We start from the raw sequence: 17,054 nt of genomic DNA, 5'->3' as shown, positions 1-17,054 counted from the left end.
TTCCAAATATATTTTCGTCATGGCTTCATGCAACAAACAAGGATACACATCATTTTTTAAATGGCTAATCTTTAACAAGGTTTTTAAAGTTTTATGAGATCTTTGAATAAAAATAGTAAATATGTATAAAAACCATTGTATTCCAGAAACCTAGGAAATATATCAAGGTTCTGTTTTATCTGTAAGTATGCTTTAAGGTAAACTTTCCATTGCTAATTGATAGAATTATTTGAACAGAAATTCAGGAAAGAAAGCAAAAGAATTGATCAATATAATCAATTAGCAGGCTATAATAGATACTACAGAACACTGAACATTATTCTATATTGTGCATTTATGTATCTATCCATGGATTCCTCTGCAGAAACAAGTTACTTACAAGCATGAATAATTCTTGTTTTCTTTTTTTTTCTTTTTTGACAGTCCTGGGGCTTGAACTCAGGGCCTGGGCACTGTCCCTGAGCTAACACTCTACGACTTGAGCCACAGCACCACTTCTGTTTTTTTCTGTGTAGGTGGTACTGAGGAATCAAACTCAGGCCTTCATGGATACTAGGCAAGCACTCCACCACTAAGCCACATTCCAAGCCCTGAATAATTGAATTTATATAGAGTATGTTTGCTGACACAGTGAATTAATATTAAAAATCAGTAAGCGGGAGACACCAAATCTTCAAATATTTTTAAGTTAAATAACACTGTTGTAAATAAGTCATGCCTCCAAGAGGAAGTCTCAAAGAAAATTAAAAAATACGTTTAAAATGCAATGAATATGAAAATATAGAACCGAATAAATAAAAGTATAGTATATAATATTTACATAGTAACATAAATATTAAAACCATACAATGCAGCTAAATCAGAACTTTCAGGGTATGCTACAGGACAAAAGGGAAAGACCTAAATCAATAATTTAACTCTTGCTTTAAGAAACTAGAAAATAAAGATCAAAATAAATTCATAGCAGGTAAAGAAAGAAAAGAATGAAAGTAGAATTAAAACTAAAACAGTAAAAATACAGAACTAGTTCTTTAAAAAAAAAAAGCCCCCCAAATTGACAAACCTCTAACACAAGTGGTGACAAAAGCAGCTGCCAGTGACAGATTTTTACAAAAAGGATTCTCTGTAAATATCAATGGAAAAATAACACAATATTATATACAACCCTACACATATGTTTTAAAAATTCAGAAGAAATTAATTGATTAGTTGAAAAGCACAAACTGCCACAACTCACATAATTTTTAATAAATAATCTACGTAAGCCAGTTTTTATTTTTCTTTATAACTGACTTTTTGTTTTAGGTTTTTTTAACGTGGCTATTTATTTGTTTTAAGTTTTATGGATCTACATTTTGGAGTGTCCTCAGATTGGTATTTTGTGTTAATTTTTTTTAAATTTTATTGTTAAGATGATGTACAGAGGGATTACAGTTACACAAGTAAGGTAGTGAGTACATTTCTTGTCAAACTTGTTAACCCCTCCCTCATTTTTGTCCCACTTTCCTCCCATCCATCCCTCCCCAGTTGTACAGTTCATTTCCAACATACTGTTTTTTGAGTATGGCTATTGCGTTGGTTCCCTCTTGGTCCTTTACTCACCACTTTGTTGTTCCCCTTCCCTTCCCTAATTCAGAGTACTAAATACTCAGGATACCAAAATCAAATCCAGTGACAACAGGGGATATTTTTAGTTTATGAAACAGGGTAAACTCTTGATCCTTCTGTCTGCCTACTGAGTGCCAGGATTACAAATGTGGGGGCTAGGAAGATGGCTCAGTGGTAGAGTGCTTGTCTTGCATGCATGAGGCCTTGGTTTGATTCCTCAGCACAACGTAAGCAGAAAAAGCCAGAAGTGGTACTGTGGCTCAAGTGGTAGAGCACTAGCCTTGAGCTGAAGAGCTGAGGGACAGTGCCCAGGCCCAGAGTTCAGGCCCCACAACTGACAAAAAAAAAACAAAAACAAAAACAAAAAAACAAATGTGGCCACCATGCCAATCTTTCATGTAAGTATTAAAGTAGATATACGGTTAAAAGCTTTTGCACGTGAAATTTCCAGACCCAGATGATACTTTCTCAGTACTGAGGTTTGAACCTAAGGCCTGGTATTTTATAGGTAAACATCTTATTACTTGATCTATACCTCTAATCCTTTTGTTTTAAGAAGGGAAGTTGGGGAGGGGGAGAGAAAGATGGAGTGGGTGAATTTGATCTGGATACTTTGCATGCATGTTTAGAAGTGTGACAAGAAACCCTCCTGCAACTAATAGAATCTAATAAAATAATATTTAAAATGGAAATATCTAGGTATAAATGTACTACAATATGCATAATAAGCAAGTATAAACTGAAAATTGAAAAATGTGTTGATTGAATAAATAAAAAGTGATCTTAATAAAAAGAGGGTTTCCAAAGTTGGTACACTGTAATAAATACGATAAGGCACATAATTTGAGTTTTTTCTCTCTCAAAAGTACATAAAAGATGATCCATAGGCTTTTTCATTGTAAATTTAACCCCAGGGTCCAGCAAATAAGACTCATAAAACCAATTATATATTTCTATTTTATACATTACCTTGTCTGACTTGTCACTCTGAAGTCTATAACAGATTCTTTAAATAAACCAATTCCTGGGATATCAATGACATCTTCCACTTCCGGCTCAGTAGCCATCAATATTAATGGAAACCTCCAGATTCCTTCAGATATACACTCTAATTTGATTGTAACAAGAGCCCTACAACATAAAAGAAAAAACTTAAAGATATTACAAACATGGAAAGAGAATACATACATTCAAGTAATTTTTGTTTATGTATGCTGGTTCTGGGGCTTGAACATAATGCCTCAGTGCTGTCCCTAAGTTGATTTTTTTCCCCAGAGCTAGTGCTTTACCACTTCATTCATAGCTCTATTTCTGGCTTTTTGGCAGTTAACTGGAGATAAGAGTCTCATGGACTTTCCTGCCCAGACTGACATTATACTGTGGCACTTAGATCTCAGCCTCTTGAACATCTGGGATTATAAGCATGAGCCACCAGTGCCTGGCACCTCAAAGCTCTCTTAAAGGCTAAAATGCAAGCAAGTTTTGAGATTGCAATAAAAATTGAGACACTTAGTTCTTCTAAAATGTAGATTAATACTACTTTTACTTGGGAATATTTTGTAGGCAATAGTTTATGTCATTTTCTGTTTGAGATAATTATTTTGTGGGTTATCTTCTCTATTATGTAGTTATTTTCTAAAATCCACTCATTTATGAAAAATGGAATCTGCAAATACCATGTAACCAGCATAGAATTTCTCAATACTTAAGAATTTATGGACAATTTTATGATAGTCCATTTGTGGATTTTTTCCCAAGATGAAGTATTGCTATTAGACCTTATCAACACTTTCCTCACACAGAGAACTATTTGTCTACTGCTATGAAATCCCATGTAATGTAAAGTTTAAAAAATCAAATAGTAATTAGTGAAGATCACATGTATGTTGAAGGATAAAGTGGCAGTTGAGTTAATGTAAAAAGCAGACTTTCAAAGCACTTGGTTATGATGAAGAGGGGAGGAGGAAGATAGCATATGGAGTAGAAGGGTTTTCTGGTTGTTTGCCTGCTTGGGGTGTATATGACTCAACTATGCTAACAAGTTAGTGGCAATATCATAATTCTGGATTGGAAAATGAAATTACAAAATTCTTACATAAAGTGTAAAAGAGAACAGCTCTTAGAAAAACAAACAAAAAACACAAAGAATTGCTCTGGCCAGTCTGTTCTTCTTTAGGTAGTTCTATAAAACTACGCAACCATTTGAGGAGTGAATAGACAAATTTCCAAATTTAAAGCACCACATAAGAAAAAATTTCACTTTTAGTAATTTTTCCTGGATATACAAATCTCAAAGATTGTATGAGGATGTTCATTATTGCATTGTTTATATTATATTGAGTGAAGTAAGTCAGGCCGAGAGAGACAAAGGATACATGTTTTTCCTTGTATGTATGTGGAAGCCAGATTTAGCTTATAAACTTATAGATACATTGGGTGGTATGCAAGTGTATGCAAGTGTATTAACTGTAATATGGTATATTCAAGGGAGAACTCAAACAGTGTAATTCCTTAGAAAGGCAAATTGAAGTACAACAAAATAAAAGGCCAAGAAGTGGGCACTTGAAAAGGGTGGGGTAGGGACAAGGGAAAAGGATGGATGAATGAAGAGAAGAAGGGGAGAATGTAGTCAAGAATCCAGTGTATATGCTGCAAAATAGAGAAGAGGGATGGGTAAGAATACTGAAAGGGGTGACATTCATCAAGATATATATCACATTCATAAACTGCCTTGTGAAATGGCAACTCCTTTGTACAGATATTTGTACAGATATTAAAGGTAATAAAATTAAAAATAAAAAGTGGAAACAAAAATTTCAAAATGATATTTCAATAGCATACTGATAAAAATGTGCCACAAAGAAACAATGGAAATCTATGTAATGTAAGTAAGCCACTAACCATATATGACCCTAAAGTTAACACATACCAAATGCAAACCTAAAACCTTTATCTGTCTCATATTTTCATATTTTCTTATACCATGGCATTAGTAATCTTCTTTCTCCTCCTCTTCTTCCTCCTCCTTTTCCCCTGAGCATTGAAAACAGGGTTGCACACATATGTGGCAAGCATTTCACCACTGAGCTCCATCCCGAACATTCAAGCCACTTGAAATACATTCATGATGGCATTGAATACGCAGTTGCACACATTAGGAATGATTAAAAGCCCAGTATTAATTTCAATTTTTCTCTTCTGCACATTATACTTTGTATATATTGTGGTTCTAACCATTGTGTCTGCATCCAAATACAAAGAAATTCCTATTCTATATGTAGCATAGCATAGTATTTGCAGCTACTAAGAATTAGTTTCCTAATGTAAACATCAAAACACTACATGATATACAGAGAGTGTACAGAGTATAAACATCCAAAGTTCACTATTCTTTCAGATCCCATTTACAAGGGATATGAGTGGAGTCTAAAGAATATAGTGTAAATAGTTTCATCATTTGAACTGCCTATACTCTAAGAAGGAATATTAAGAGCTAATATTGTTGCTAGTGTACTGCACTTGATCAGATTTTTATTTTATTTTATATTTTATTATCTTTAAATAGCTGTTCAAAGGGGTTATGGTTCAACAAATCAGCTTATAAGTACAATGCACTTTTATACATGTCATCCTTTACACCATTCTACCCCATCCCTTCCACATGCTCACATCAAAACTAGATTTTACCAAATTCATTGTTTCATTGGTTAATATTACTTAAGGATGCCACAGTTCTTCATAGATATCTTAAATTTCCTTCCACTTAGACCATTTTTTTCTTAGTAGGAAAAGTTACATTTATAGCTTCATAATTAGCAATAATATAGTCCAAAACACTTTTCTCATAGTTATACAGAAATATGGAATGCTGGAAATTCAAATATTGAAAGATGCAAAGTAAGGTAACATTGTTAAAAAAATCACAATACTGTTCAACAAAAAATAAGGAAAGCAAGTTTACTTTAAGGGTTTCATTGGTATAAATATCAGATTGAAGATCAATGTTAACGTTTCCTCTTCTACATTACAATCTTGTTGTAACACATATAGAGTTATACAGGCATCGAAATCATTCTTCAGAGATTCATTTTCATATTCTAGGTCATATTCAAATTCACGTACTTTAGGCATTTCTGGGAAAAATAAAATATATTTATATTTAATCAAATATGCATAGCTTGAATATAAATTTATGAGTCAGCATTAATTACGTGTGTGTGTGTGTGTGTGTGTGTGTGTGTGTGTGTGTATTTAAGGGAAGGGAAAAAGTAAATATTATCTATTATTATGTTCATAATGTCTACTGTATTTACAGCTATATAACATTGTGCATCTTTCCTTTCAAAGGTAAATTAATAAATTAATATATAGATATAATTCTTACATGCTTAAATCCATGCATATACTCATTTTATAATAAGGAACAAATAAACCCCAATGACCCCAGAAAGTCAAATTATTTTCCAGTTCAACTTTATAAGTAATAAAGCTCACATTTTCATCTTATGTGTCTCACACAAATAAGATATTTGTTTTTCACTTTTAAATTCAGGTGAGGAAAGATAAAACTGTGATTAATTTTGACTCCTAAAACCTAATCAGACTCCAAGTCACAGAATATAGTGCTTTAATTTGCATCATAAGGTACAAAATACCATTTATACTCCTTTGGACAATGTTTAATATGCTCTGTAAATTGCAATTCATTTTGTATGAAAGAGAAAGGAACTGATTTTCTGTTGTATGCACTTATAATACTGACAATATTCAGACTTTCCAGACACATTTCTTCATATAGATATAGGTGGAAAAGGAAGCCAAAGAAAGATTTATAGAGAATGAAGGTAATTTCCTTATACTCTTGGAAAAAGGGCAGGAAAATCAACAAGGTTGTTAACATATGCCAGTAAAGAAAAAATGTGATCAATTTATTTTACCAAATATTTAGATAGCATTGACACAGAAAAATATTAAATTTGAGAGATGATTTATCATTCTATTTCTAGACAGTGGGATCTACTTTAGGAGAACAAAACAGAAGATTTACAAACATAAAAAAATGAATATGCTTGGTGACATTGGTGATATTGAACAGAAGAAAATATACGTGTTTTAGAGAGAACACTTGTTTGAGATTGGTCTGCAAACCTTCCATACAGTTATTTTTAGACTTAAGTAATCTTTTTCATCTGAAAAGTAATTAAGCAGCACAATAATGACCATATTAAAAACTATATTCTCCATAACTATTTGAAATAGATTGTTCTATTAATATTACATTTGACACGATGTTGGCTGCTTTCTTACCTTGGTTATCTAGGAAAATTTAGAATTTTTCAAGTAATAAGTTTGAATCATCTATATTATTAGAGTTATAATTTCTTTAGCTTGAATCCTGATTGGAGTACACGTTAAGAGACTTAAAATAGTGAAACCTACAGAAAAGTTTTCTATGCGTAAATATTTCTTTAGCTTCTGTTACATTTATGCAGCTCATGATCTACCTCTTCATACATTTTTAAGCTACAATATTTTTTAACTATAGGTACTTTATTTACAACAGATTTCTAGTGATTATTCATTTTACAATTTGTCTATTACTTTTCTGTGTAGACCCTTCTAATTCTATTATAATCCCTGTATCTGTGAGTTTGACTATTTATAATTTATCATATAAAAGTAGTATCATAAGTATTTGATTTTTGGTGACTGGTTTATTTCACCTACAATAATGACTTTTATTATACAACCATTTCCTTTTTCATAAAGCTAAATATTGTCCCACTATATGTTTCTACCTCATATTTTTATTCACCAATTGATTAACATTTAGTTGGTTTCTACATATTGCCCAATATAAATAATGTTTCAATGAACAATGGAAATAAAGATATTTCTTTGAGATTCTGCTTTTAATTCTTTTTTTTAACCCAGAAGTACAATTACTGGAGTATATGGTAATTCTGGTTTTAAATGTTGAGGAGCCTCCAAAAAAAAATTCACAATAGCTACACTGCTTCAAACAATTGAATTAATCCTTAAATTAGAAAAAGACTGACAGTTTAGCTCAATGGCAGAACACATTTACATTTGAAAGGGTCTGGTTCAATCCTCAGAGCCTTAAATAAAACAAATTACATAGAATAGAAAAAGATATTACAGACACTACATTTTTTCTCTTCTCATTGTTGATAGCTGATGTCTTATAAATCCAGTAATAAAAATACTGAAATTTCTGAGCTAACTGATATGTGAAGATAACAAATTCTTTAACTTGAACACTATATTGAGTATGAAAAGTAAATGGACATGAATCTTTATGTTACAAATCAACAACCGAAAAGTCAAAGCAATTAGGTTTTAATTTATTAACATTTTTATATCCATAATTATGGTTTTCTTACCAGTGAAATCTTCATCATCACCTTGAAATGAATATTTCTTTGGACGTACTACAAATTCGGTTTTTTCTGGATCAGGATCCTGACCGAAAAACTCACCAGTTAGATTAACAACTAGTTTCTCATCTAATCTCTTTTTCGTCTGACATTTTATGATAACTACAGGAAAAAAATGAAATGTTTCTGGTTAATTTAACTATTAGGTTTTATGGCAAATACCATGATTGAAGATAATTATTATGTCATGAAAAATAAAACTTCCTTTGACATCATTTAAATTGTCACTGAATGTGGTATTCACAGAGGTATTCAATGAAAATTCAAAACTTTTATAAACTCCAGGTTGCATATGGTAGAACACGCCTATAATTCTAGCTATGCTGGATATTGAGGAACAGAAGTATGAATTATAAACCAATCCTTGGCAAAGTTATGAAGACCTTATCTCAAACACACAATACAAACAAAAAAGGACTGAGTCATAGCTCAAGCAGTGTATGTGTGCTTCCCTAGCATGCCAAAGATTCTAGGTTCAGTTGCCAGTCCAACAAAACTGAACAAAACAAAACAAAACACAACAGAGCCCTTTGTTTGAAGAAAGCAACCACCACTAACAACAAAACAAACAAACACCTTATGTGCTTGCTAAGTCAGAGGTCCAAAGATCCAAAGCCCATGGTCCTTTGCTTTCTAGAGTGTTTCAGTACTTGATAGTTATGAAAAACTAATGCTTAGAGACTGTGTTATATTAAATTTCTTTATATGGTTAGGTGGACTTTCATTTCTTAGGCCAATTTTGGGAAGAAAACATGAAAATCAAGAAATATGGAAGAAGTAAAGAAAATATTCAGGAAACAACAAACAAAAACTAGAGAGAAACAAAAAAAAGAGAAGCAAAAAAAAGAGATCACAGGAAAATAAAAGCATGCAGGGAATGGGTTTTTACTTTATGTTCATGTAGGCAAAATAAACTTCTCTGAAAACTTTAGTGTATTTGAACTGGTTTTGTAGAATATTGTAAAGCTTCTTTTTGATATCCAGGACAACTTAAGAAATGAGTCAGCTACCTTACAGGGCAGTTCTTAGATGAGACATAATTTGATAAAAAATTATTTAAAATGACTCAAAAACAAAAGTATCCAAGAATTTTACAGATATAGTAAAGCACTCTTTGAGATGAAAGGGTCTGAAGTTAATTTCATTTCAACTTGAGTTGACCTCTGGGTCTCCCCAGTATTAGACTGATTGGTGGGAAAGAGGTTGATGTTCCAGCTATATTTGTTTTAAAAACGCAATTTTCTAATCTGTGGAGAAGAGATGGAATTGGATGATGGATAAAATTCCCTATTATTTTGACCACAGTATAGTTACCTGGAGGATCTTTGGGAAGTGGCGCTTGTGGAAGTCCAATAATAGGGTACATCCAGTTTATTTTTGAGACTTCTCCAGTATCTGTTGCCATAAGTCTAGTTAAACATGAAAATGTTAAAAGTAAAGAAAACCACTTTAAATATCCAATAAACAGTTCTTTATTAACCTAATGGCATTTTAATAAAGTTTACAGATTTAGACTTAGACAATGACAGATTTAAACAATAGTAAACATTTTTTGTAAGTGTTGATTTTTGTCAGTTGTGAGGCTTGAACTCTGGGCCTGGACACTGTCCCTCAGCTCTTTGGCTCAAGGCTAGTGCTCTACCACTTGAGCCACAGCTCCACTTTCAGTTTTCTGGTGGTTTATTGGAGATAAGAGTCTCACAGACTTTCTTGCCCTGGCTGGCTCTGAACCACAATTCTCAGATCTCAGCCTCCTGAATAGCCACCAGCGCCCAGCTAGACACACTTTTGAGCAAACCTTAGAAAATGATCACAAAAACCCATCAGGGAGCTTTTAATTGATTCTTTTAAAGAGGGAAATTAGATGTAATGATGGAACTAAATTCTGATTAATGAGAGGTAATACAGAACTCATCAATTTTATTTTAATTTAGACAGGTAAAGTACACACGCATACACAAATATACACACACACAGACAGTCACAATCCCCTTAAGAACATGATTTCAAGCAGGGCACACCCGTAAACTTAGTTATTTAGGAAGCTGAGGTCCAGAGAATAGAGGTTCAAAGATAGCCTGTGAGAAATGAGTGAAAGACTCCATTTCCAATTAACCAACAGACAGAAAGTGGGCTGGAGGTATGGTTCAAGTGGCACAGTGCCAGCTGTGAGCAAGTAAGCTGAGCAAGTGAGCTTGAGGCACCAGGGTCAAACCCTAGTACCACAAAATAAAAATAACAAAAGAAGAGTATTTCAGCAATCAATGAGGCATTTACTGTAAGGGGAAATCAGTTAAAAGACAGGACATATTTCTAAGTTCATCTTACATTTTTTTTGTTGATAGGGCTTGAACTCGGGACCTGGAGGCACTGTCACTGAGCTCATTTTGCTCAAAGCTAGTGCTCAAACACTTTGAGCCACAACTCACCTTCTAGTTTTCTAGTGGTATCTGGAGATAAAGAATCTAATAGTCTTTCCTACCCAGGCTGGCTTTGAACCACAATCCTCAGATCTCAGCCTCCTGAGTAGCTAGAATTACAGGTGTGAGTCATCAGTGCCTGGCTCCATCCTACATTATTAGGACACAAATCAGGTGTTACTGATCATTTCGAAGGAAGAGTTTAAGTGAAGTATAAGACACTGCAAGCAGGACCATGTCATGTCACTTGATCCTATCCAAAGAAGGGCTCAATGGTTTTCTGTTGCACTAACATAACATAAGGCAGCTAACATAACCGCCTTCAAATTATCCATAATATCAAGATTTTATGGGCTTCTTATTCTCATTTTTCTCATGACTCTACAATTTATGTAGCTGATGTGACTCTGAAGAGGAAGTATGGTAATAAGTCTGGCAGAATGGATACTGATAGGATCAAGTTCTTTTAGATTACAACTTCTGGAGCATCATTTAATTAAATTATAAAAGCAGAAAAAATATTTAAACTTTTCACTATTATTGGACTTTGATAAACTTTCAGCTAAGCAAACCGTGTAAGTTACCTGCATTCTGGCAATCACACAGTATCCCTTGATCATAGCATTCTTTTGTCAGGATGTCATATCCACCTGGTACAATGTCATCATTGGCGAATGCTAGTATCAAACGTCATATGCTTTGTCCAGACAAACTGCTGCAGTTATACTCAGGATATTGATTATTATTGTCCTAGCAATTACTATTTTTCCAGATAGAAATGAGTCCCTTTGCGTGCCTTTGACCAATTAATTGATGGCAATATTTAAGGTTGAAATTTTCTTTCTCTGACTACATGAAATTTCAGCATTTTGGAGACTGGAAAATCATGAGCTTTATGTTATATATGTACCACATGCAAAAGAAAACTATGTTATCAGTGGCAGTTAAAACAGAAATCTTTGTCTCTTAATGTTTTTTATTTCAATGTTACCTTTGCAGGCGTTTATCCAAGTCATCAAAATTGTCAACAGGCCAATTTTCTCCATTTGCTCTTCTAGCTTGAACCACGAGTATTGTTTTGTATAGTCTCATACGTGTCGGTTCGAATACCACTGGAAAATCTATATGTCCCTTAGGACGCAAGCGAATATCCGCTTAATAGAGGAAAATGATTTTAAACATGGTTAGTATATACAGAATGTAATTTTATCAGCACAAGTAAGCACTCATTTTGCCAAAATTGCTTCTGAACTAAAACAAAATACATCATACCAATTGTCATTTTTCTTCACTACTTTTACTCAATGTCATTAACCTTAGACAGGTGAGAATATTGACAGCTGTGACATTGGTCTTGACTGTGACATTGGTCTTGACGTTTTGTATTCATAACTGATTCGGTGAATGGGAACTCATTTATATAACTACTTAAACATAATAAAATAATAAGAAGAATATATTATTTTTAGAAACCACATTTTATTGGAGACAAGAAATTTTTCTCCTGAGGATGCTGGGTAGACAATCTGAGGAAATGTTGAAAAGATTTTTTTTTAAAGCTGAAGTTTCCCAGAGTGATAAAACATAAAACCTCAAGTTTTTTATTCTTACCACATCTTAGGGAGGAAAAAAGCATAGCAGTTTGTTTTTTTTAATAAGAGGTTTTGCTATAGCAGTTTTTTTGGTTGTTGTTCATTTTTGTCAGTCATGGGGCTTGAACTCTGGGCCTGGGCACTGTCCCTCAGCTCTTCAGCTCGAGGCTAGCACTCTACCACTTGAGCCACAGCGCCACTTGCAGTTTTCTGGTGGCTTATTGGAGATCAGAGTTTTAAGGACTTTCCTTCCCCGGCTGGCTTTGAGCTGTGATCCTCAGATCTCAGCCTCCTGAGTAGCTAGGATTACAGGTGTGAGCCACCAACGCCCGTCTAGCATAGTGGTTCTATAGAAAGGAAACAACTTTTGGCCCTTTGGTTTCTTTTATATAATTTTTCTTTTTCTTTTTTTCTTTTTTGTCCATCATGGGGCTTGAACTCTGGGCATGGGTGCTGTCCCTCAGCTCTTCAGCTCAATGCAAGCACTCTACCACTTGAGCCACAGCGCCATTTCCCATATAATTTTTCTAGGGGTAAATATGCAAGTCTGGGGCCCCCAGATTGCTGGTGTTTACCATTAAACCTGTCATTTACTTATTGAATCAAAGGTTATTTGTTAAGGAAGTGGAGTGGGGCAGAACCTTGTCTTAGTTATGAAAAATGGAAGGTAAAAATACTTGATAATATTTTCTGTGTTCTGGTAGATTTGAATTTTTCAACTTTTACTATTTCTAAGAACCAAGAAACTTGTTACATGTGGACCCAGTTGGACCTCAATTCAGTATCTCTACTACTCATTTATTTAATCTGAGTTCTGGTTCAAAAAGGTGCTTTCATAACTACTTATAAGATTCAGAAGCAAATTCTTAGAAGATGATGTACTTTAAGCCATTTTTTAACAATGACTTTGCATGTTATGGGTAAGTACCTAAGATTTGAAGATTAAAACTATTCAGAGCCATAATAAGGGAGTATTGCCCATACTTTAAAAATCCTTTGTTATAAAACTGATGATAATCATATCCATTTTATCTCTGATGAAAATTCTAAATTGACCTTGCACCAGTTTCTCATGCTTTTTGTATAAACTATTCAAGAGGCTAATATCAGAGGATAAACCAGAGCAAAAAAAAGTCCACAAGACTCAATCTCTCATTAACCAGCAAAATGTTGTATTGGAAGCATGGTTCAAGTGGTAGAGTACCAGCTGTGAGCAAGCTAGCCAACTGTGTGTGAGGCCTTCAGTTCAAACCTTGGTATCAGCACATGCATCAATATTCACACACACACACACACACAAACACAAATTAAATTATTAAGGCAGTAAGAATAGAAAGAAACCAGGTATTGGTGGCTCTTGCCTATAATCCTAGCTACTCAGGAGGCTGAGATCTGAGGATTGTGGTTCAAAGCCAGACCAGGCAGGAAAGTACATGAAACTCAAACTCATACCTCCAAATAACCACCAGAAAACCAAAAGTGGCGTTGTGGCACAAAGTTTTAGACCACTAGCCTTGACTGCAAAAGCTCAGGGACAGTACCCAGGCCCTGAGTTAAAGTACCATGAATAAAAGAATAGAAAGAGAGGCTGGATGTGGTAGCTCATGGGGGTAATCCCAGTATCTGAGTGACTAAGGTAGGAGGATAGTGAGTTCAAGGTCCCTGAGCTATATAGCAACATCTTGTTTCAAAAGAAAGAATGACCAATGCAACAGCAATATACACAAGACAAAATGTTGGAAATGATCTGTTTAACTTGGGGGTGGGGGTGGAGGGAGGAAAGGTAGGAGAAAAATGAGGGAAGAGGTAACAAATTTGACAGAAATGTAAGTATTACCTTAGTTATGTAGCTGTAACCCCTCTGTACATCACCTTAACAATAAGATAAAAAGTAAAAGGAAAAACAAAAGAAAGAAAGAAAGATCTGGGAGCCAGTGGTTCTTGCATATAATCCTAGCTTCTCAGGAAGCTGAGATCTGAGGATTGCAGTTCTAAGCCAGCCTGGGTAGGAAAGTTTTATCTCCAATAAATTATTCAGAAAAAGCCAAAAGTGGCGTTGTGGCTCAAGTGGTAGAGTGTTATCCTTGAATCCACAGAAGCTTAGGAACAGCACCTAGGCCTTGAGTTCAAGGTCTAGGACTTGGAGAAAAGAGGAGAGAGAGAGAGAGAGAGAGAGAGAGAGAGAGAGAGAGAGACAGACAGACAGACAGACAGACAGACAGAGACAGAGACAGACAGACAGAGAGACAGAGACAGACAGAGACAGACAGAGACAGACAGGAGGAGAGAGGGAGGGAGGGAAAAGAGAGAATGTTGGAGAAAATAGAAGGGAAGAAAGAAAGAAAGAGAAAGGAAGGAAGGATGGAGAGGAAAGAGAAATGAGAGAGAGAGAGAGAGAGAGAGAGAGAGAGAGAGAGAGAGAGAGAGAGAGAGAGAGATCTTGTACTCTACAGCCAAACTGCAATTAGAATTCAAATTGTATTCAGTACATATTTAAAGTTACTCTTTTGAGATCTCTTTTGACCAAACGTGTGAGAAAATTTTACACATTATATCTTCTTTGCAATGCAGAGATTGTACAGTGTTTTAATGGCTATGAGGTTTCCTGTCTTTATGAAGAAAATCTCAAAAAAGAGTATTTCCAAAATGGCTGAATAAGAGTCTCTATCCTCACTTCCATCACAGAAAAGAGTCAGAGCAAACAAGGAAAGACTTCATTTCATGGCAAATGATTGAGAGAAACACAAACGCTATAATGCAGGAAGTGAGTGACAGGAATCATAATGTTATGGAGTCTCAGGAGAGGAGCACGAAGTATAAACATGATTACTAAGATAAATTTTATGCCATGAACAAAACACTTGGAAACTCAAGTATTATGTTTTCTTAACAATACATTAGCAAAGATGAAAACAAATTATGCTTAAATAAATAACGGTTTGAATGTAAACATTCAAAGTACTGGCTCAAATGGGTAAAAAAAAAAATCCACTGAGAATGCTGATGAAAGCAAGATTTCTGTCATTGAAGACAGTGGAGCACATGCTATGCAACCACTGACAGGAGAGAAAAGATTCCAGTTTTACATGAGTTTTTGAATATACTATTTTAATATTCCTTTCATTCTTACTACTCTTTTTGTATATTAAACAATACACATTTGTTGAGATGTATTTGTATTTGATAATTCATGCAAGCGAAGCAAGCCAGATCCAAAGAAATGTAGATTGCATGGTTTTCTTCATTTGCAATAACTAGAATATGTCTATGATATTCTTAGCAGAGAATCACAATAACCCAATCACTAGGTGCATATGACCATATATAATGAAGCCTATCAAACTGAACTGCAAGAATTGGAAACAAGGTTTTTACCATGTACCGTTTGCAGTTATTTCTATTTTTCTTTCAGTTTTCTGTACCCCTTATCTTATATATATATTTATCTGATCCCTACTATTCTTTCTTTTTCTCTTTTGTCAGTCGTGGGGCCTGAACTCTGGGCCTGGGCATTTGACCCTCAGTTCTTCAGCTCAAGGCTAGCACCCTACCATTTGAGCCACAGTGCCACTTCCAGCTTATTCTGCTTATGTGGTGCTGAGGAATCAAACCCAGGGCCTCATGCATGCAAGACAAGCACTCTACCACTGATCCACCTTCCCAGCCCTATTATCCCTACTATTCTGTAGAACATTTTCCTTATGCATTGAAAAGATAATTTAAGCTGTTTAAAAAATGTTATAGACTTGAATTTCTCAGAATGTGGCTGACTTTCATTAAAATTACACACAGAAAATTTTAAGACAAAATAAAGTGTACTACCTACTATTTCTACACCATAGTAACTTATTGATCAACCATCACATTGCTTTTCCTCTACACTATATTAAGATATGTTCTAATAGTCACTACTTCTGAGAAACAGAGTAAGTTATTTAAACTTGTAAATGGGACTTACACACAAAAAATGGATCTATCTCAAGGTTTTCCTATGGCAAAAGTATTACTCCAGTTATAGTCAGAAAATTCCAGTTTTGTACAGTATTGTTTTATTCTGTCATAGAACTTAGTATTTCACATACTTCTTCATAAAGACTTATGTGCTATGCATTCTAGCAAGCACTGGGGATAAAATAGTAAAGAACACAAATATGCTTTTCCTGAGTTATGCAATCCAGATTTTGTTGGGAGGTGAGGGACAAGAGTAGGAGTTATGAAATAGGTAATAGGTATAGTATAAAGTAGAAAAATAATGTATTGGAGAATGGGGTAGCTATTGATGCAAGGTGTTCCAGAAGGCTCTTTTGATAAGGTGTCTCTTAAGCAAAGTGTCTAAGGGAAAAAAAACTCATAGACCTCTGTATTGATACTGAGATAGCAGGTGGACACAGGACTGTAGAATTAGAGAAGAGGTTAAGGTTGTCTTTGTCAGTATAGAAGTTGTGTGAATAACTGAGAATCCATCGGCATGGAAGTGGATATGAATGAGGAAAGAAGGCTGAGCCTTGGACATCTAAAAAGATAGAAGGATAAGAAAAGCAAAGGAGAATAAATAGGCTTAGTAGAAGAGTAAGGATAATAATCAAGGGAGAAGTGAGTCCTGGCAGCCAGCAGTTTTCAATACACACACACATATTATGAGTCACTAGCAATGTTATCATAAGGAATGAAACATATAATGTTTTGTAAGTGCTAATGCTAGAACTTTGTTGATTTATGTCTAGTGATAACAATCATATAAATCATATAAATGTTGCAAATATTATGTTTTAAATTTAGAATATGGTTTTTATTGTTATAATTTTGTGTGTGTGTGTGTGTGTGTGTGTGTGTGTGTGTGTGTGTGTGTGTGTTAGTATGCCGGTCCTGAGACTTGAACTCAGGGCCTGTACACTGTCTTTAAGCATTTTTGCTCATGGCTGCTCTTCTCTTTTTCCCCTATTTCTTTTTTTTAAATTTTATTTTATTGTAAAGGT

The 17,054-nt window shown here is 34.5% G+C and overlaps 1 protein-coding gene across 1 annotated transcript in view; it reads right to left on the bottom strand.

Annotated features, from left to right (window-relative positions):
• Positions 1-17,054, bottom strand: part of Cfap47 (cilia and flagella associated protein 47) — a 236,069-nt gene that overhangs the window by 14,353 nt on the left and 204,662 nt on the right. The window contains exons 60-64 of the mRNA XM_042702461.1: positions 11,478-11,640; positions 9,381-9,475; positions 8,013-8,168; positions 5,570-5,741; positions 2,578-2,739 (exon numbers count right to left, since the gene is read on the bottom strand). Of these exons, the coding sequence (XP_042558395.1) occupies positions 2,578-2,739; positions 5,570-5,741; positions 8,013-8,168; positions 9,381-9,475; positions 11,478-11,640 (748 nt within the window). The remainder of the gene's footprint in view (positions 1-2,577; positions 2,740-5,569; positions 5,742-8,012; positions 8,169-9,380; positions 9,476-11,477; positions 11,641-17,054) is intronic.

Source organism: Dipodomys spectabilis, unplaced genomic scaffold (genome assembly GCF_019054845.1).
Source record: "Dipodomys spectabilis isolate Male_0828 unplaced genomic scaffold, ASM1905484v1 ptg000324l, whole genome shotgun sequence".
Classification (NCBI taxonomy): Eukaryota; Metazoa; Chordata; class Mammalia; order Rodentia; family Heteromyidae; genus Dipodomys; species Dipodomys spectabilis.
The sequence above is the reverse complement of the archived record's forward strand: the minus strand, read 5'-3'. Positions and strand labels throughout refer to the sequence as shown.